This window comes from Phoca vitulina, unplaced genomic scaffold (genome assembly GCF_004348235.1).
Source record: "Phoca vitulina isolate PV1807 unplaced genomic scaffold, GSC_HSeal_1.0 scaffold248, whole genome shotgun sequence".
NCBI classification, from domain to species: domain Eukaryota; kingdom Metazoa; phylum Chordata; class Mammalia; order Carnivora; family Phocidae; genus Phoca; species Phoca vitulina.
In genome coordinates, this window is record NW_022589938.1 from 11,698 (window position 1) to 16,369 (window position 4,672).

Below are 4,672 nucleotides of genomic sequence, written 5' to 3' on the forward strand. Positions count from 1 at the left end.
GGCAAAAGCGTGATAGGGAGTAACACTTCAACTTTATTCTACTTCAATCAGATCATTCGTCAGACAACTCTGTCCTAAACGAGTATGTGCCTCCAGCAGAACACTTACTTCTCTGTTTACATTTATATCCACGTCAAACGTATTAAAAAGAAATATCACCCATGTTGCCTTGGGGTCCTTCAAAACAAAAACAGTCCCTAAGGCACGGGTCCCCTCAGGGCATTTTCATAATCAACAAAACATACACTTAGAATTATATAGTGGTCAGCATGTCCTTCTCACTCCACTTATTTGGGTACTTTACAATCCACTATATGGTTAACTATAATTTCTTGTATCTGCTCCAGATTTGGATATACCGTGGGGAGCATCCGAGACGTTTCCAAAGGCAAAGACGCTTTCCGCACGGATGCCCTATCTCCGGCAATCACTCAGAAGCCTAGGAGCTATCCGGACCCACGGCGACCGGTAAAAGTTCTGGCTTAGCGGAGGATCTATATCTTTTCTGCAAGCATTGCCTTTAAATATTTTCCAAACCTATATCTCTTTAAAAAAAAAAAATTATCTTTTTCTCGCGTTAAGTCAAATTCTCGCGAGAGGCCAAGTCCCCGGATAACGTAATTGCGCCTGCGCGCGCTGGAGCAACACGCACTTCCGCTTTAGTCGTGCTGTCACTCACAGCCGCCTTTCCCGCCCAGCGGTGTGACGTAGTGCTTTCTTCTCCGCTGGTTCTGCAGCTCCGGAGTGAAAGACGCTGAGTTGCCGGGCTGCGGAGCTTCCGAGTCTGGCGCTGCGAGCTGCGGATCTCGGCGAGATTTCGCACTGCCCGTCCTCGGCATTTCGTTATAATCGGTAGCGGATCACTTTCCTAAGACCCTGGAAGAACAAAGGAATAAAGAAGGAGACGCTCGGCTCCCGGCCGTCTTGCTCTGAGTGGCTTTCTTTGCCGCTCGCTCCTGTTCGGAGAAGCTGGGTTTATAATCGTCACCGGATTGTAAGTACCCAAGGCGAAGAAAGCTTACTGCGTCCGGCTTTTTGAATACCTTTGTTCTGGGCGAGATTGTGGATTGGGAGTGTCTGCTGGGCCTTACTTTTTGTGTCAAAAATCATTCCGCAGAAACCGCCATTTGCTTTCCTGCTAGCTAGCTCCGTCTGCATTGTCCGGCAGCGGCATCTAGAGGTCGGAACTTGCATTGCAGCTAATAGATTAAAGTGGACCTAACTGATTAGTGTTCCTAACGACTGGAATTTAGTCACAATGTATTTCTAAAGACTTGGGCCTTAATTCAAAATTAAGACCGAATAGACGCTTAGCCCCTGTTCTGCTTAAAACTTTTTTGTAATTAAGGATTTCAGTTCGTAACAAACTGGTCTTTCTAATTGTTGGCAATAGCTGGAACTTTTAGTGCAACAAGTGGTTGTTAGAGAAGTGAGTCTCAAAGACGTAAAGATGAGTAAGAGCAAAGATGATGCTCCTCACGAACTAGAGAGCCAGTTTATCTTACGGCTACCTCCTGAATACGCCTCTACTGTGAGGCGGGCAGTACAGTCTGGTCATGTCAACCTGAAGGACAGACTGACAATTGAGTTACACCCTGATGGACGTCATGGAATCGTCAGAGTGGACCGGGTCCCCTTGGCCTCAAAATTGGTAGATCTGCCGTGTGTTATGGAAAGTTTGAAAACCATTGATAAAAAAACCTTTTACAAGACAGCTGATATATGTCAGATGCTTGTCTCCACGGTTGATGGTGATCTCTATCCTCCTGTGGAGGAACCAGTTGCTACTACTGATCCCAAAGCAAGCAAGAAAAAGGATAAGGACAAAGAGAAAAAGTTTATATGGAACCATGGAATTACTCTGCCTCTAAAAAATGTCAGAAAGAGAAGGTTCCGGAAGACAGCAAAGAAGAAGTATATTGAATCTCCAGATGTGGAGAAGGAAGTGAAGCGGTTGCTAAGTACAGATGCTGAAGCTGTGAGTACTCGTTGGGAGATAATTGCTGAAGATGAAACAAAAGAAACAGAAAATCAAGGCCTTGATATATCTTCTCCAGGAATGTCTGGTCACAGGCAGGGCCATGACTCATTAGAACATGATGAGCTTCGGGAGATATTCAATGACCTCAGCAGCAGCAGTGAAGATGAAGATGAGACGCAGCATCAAGATGAAGAAGATATAAACATCATCGACACTGAGGAAGATCTGGAAAGACAGCTACATGACAAGCTGAATGAATCAGATGAACAGCACCAAGAAAATGAGGGAACCAATCAGCTGGTTATGGGAATTCAGAAACAGATTGATAATATGAAAGGCAAACTCCAAGAAACCCAGGATAGGGCAAAACGACAGGAGGATCTCATTATGAAAGTGGAAAACCTGGCTCTCAAGAACAGATTTCAGGCTGTGCTGGATGAACTCAAACAAAAGGAAGACCGAGAAAAGGAGCAGCTCAGCTCTTTGCAAGAAGAGCTGGAATCACTCCTCGAGAAGTGAGAAGAGCTCTCATACTTAATTTCATTCCTTAGGCTGCTCAGCATTGAAAGAAGAATCTTGGCTTTATCACTTGGACTAGATTTAACTGTGCAATAGTTCTCATTTTCTCCACTGTCTTCTACTGAATTTGTCTTACAAATACATACGTGAATTGCTATCTCATTTTCTGTCAGAACCACTTTGCTATTTATCCTTTAGGAAGTAGGAATGTATAGACAGATAAATGATTGTCGGAAAATTGTAGGATTAGTGGAATAAACAGTTCAACCTTAGTAATCACAGCTTCACCGCAGGACTTTGCTGTTTCTCCATTTGCCATAAATGGCTGTTGCTTGTCTGTGATGCCATCCAAGATCAGAAGCGGAGTCGAGTCTGCAGATAGTGAAGCTGTTCGCGTGTTTTCCCATGAAGTGGTAGCTATTTTCCCAGCTATTCAAAGCATTCTTATGTACGTAGGGTTGCACATCATTTCATAACGCTGTTTTAGCACAATAAATAAAAGCAACTAATTTTCACCTCATTGTGTGTCTTGCTTTTTTAGGGGTAGTGGATATCAGATCCTCTTGTGAGGTGGTTTCTTGGTGGGGTTTAATGACTGAGTGATTTGATCCTATTTTGTAGGGAAAGAAGCAGTTAATGTTGGGTTTTAGGAAAACACAGTAGGGTCAAAGAAATTGGGAAATGTCATCTTTGTGCCTTATGTTAAGTTTCCAACCCACCTGTTCCATTTGCAGGTTAAGAAACACTAGGTACATGCACAAACAATGAATCATGGAACACTACATCTAAAACTAATGATGTAATGTATGGGGATTAACATAACAATAAAAAAATTTAAAAAAAATAAGTAAATTAAAAAAAGTTGGCACTTTAAAAAAAAAAAAAAGGTACAGAACCTACCTAAACTATCCTAAGTTTTGTACATGAAGGTCTATTTTTATCTTTTTTTTTTTAATGTTTTATTTATTCATGAGAGTCAGAGAGAGAGAGAGAGGCAGCGGCAGAGGGAGAAGCAGGCTCCCCGCCTAGCAGGGAGCCTGATGCGGGACTTGATCCCAGGACCCTGGGATCATGACCTGAGCCGAAGGCAGATGCTTAACCATCTGAGTCACCCAGGCACCCCTATCTTTTTTTTTTAAGCACTACACTCATCTGGTTAATATAGTAGAAACAAAACAAAGGCTATCATATCAAGTACTGTTCACTGAATCAACCCATTGGTTTAGATTGATTGCATTTCTAAATATTTTCAACTTCAATGCCTGCAATTATTTAATAGTATTCTCAGAACTGAGGTTGATATGTCCATGTCAGTTAATCAAAATTGTTGAAAAGGAAGTCATCACTATAGTGGGATATTTCAAATTTTCTTAAACAATTTTCATATGTCCTTAAGATTCTAATCTAATGCCTTTACACTTGAGCTATTTTTGAAAACAAAAAATTTACAAAATGCAGAGTTGCATGCAATTCACTTCTGACAGGCTGGGATTAAAGGTTGGTTTGAAAATTGGCCTCATGAAGCAAATATTTAAGCCCACCTTAATTTTGTATTTGGAAACAGCAATGGTGAAATGTTAAAATTGTTCAGACCTCTCAAGTCTAAAATCATACATGCTAATGTTTGGAGATCTCACTAATTTTTCTCTCACATTATCTGATCATTTCTCTTTCACCAAAATGTTGTCAGACTATTAAGATTTCAGTACAGGATATGGAGGCTTAAGGTTTCTCTGTCAAAACTTGGGGTTATTTCTTGATGTTTGCAAATAATAAAGAAGCAAGTTTTGTTAGTACATTAGTATGGTAGGTAATAAATTTCATTTTAGTACATTGGTATTTTGCCACACTTAACAGCCTTGATACCTGAAAAGCTCCCACCATATTTGCCTTTTACAGTGAGCATTTATCAAAATATTCTTAAGAAGGTGTCAACACCAGTGATGGCGGAGTTCCATCTATAATAGGAAGGAGAGATGCTGCATACGGTAACAAAATGGTCTAGTGATTGACTATCATTTCAGTTACTAGCACTATGCTGATTCTCAAATCCTTATTTCTAAGCCTGATCCTTTCAGAGTTCAGATTTAGTATATTCACCTGTGTACTAGAAACCCTTGTAAGTATCCCTCAGGCAACTCAACTCCAAATGTTCAGAATAGAACTCGTCTC

General features: G+C 41.0%; 1 protein-coding gene across 1 annotated transcript; it reads left to right on the forward strand.

The window, feature by feature from the left end:
- Nucleotides 1–649: 649 nt before the first annotated feature.
- TAF7 (TATA-box binding protein associated factor 7) lies at nt 650–3,117 on the forward strand. Its single transcript, XM_032399344.1, has one exon. The coding sequence runs from the start codon at nt 1,451–1,453 to the stop codon at nt 2,498–2,500; it is 1,050 nt and encodes a 349-aa protein (XP_032255235.1). The 5' UTR covers nt 650–1,450; the 3' UTR covers nt 2,501–3,117.
- The last annotated feature ends 1,555 nt before the right edge of the window (nt 3,118–4,672 follow it).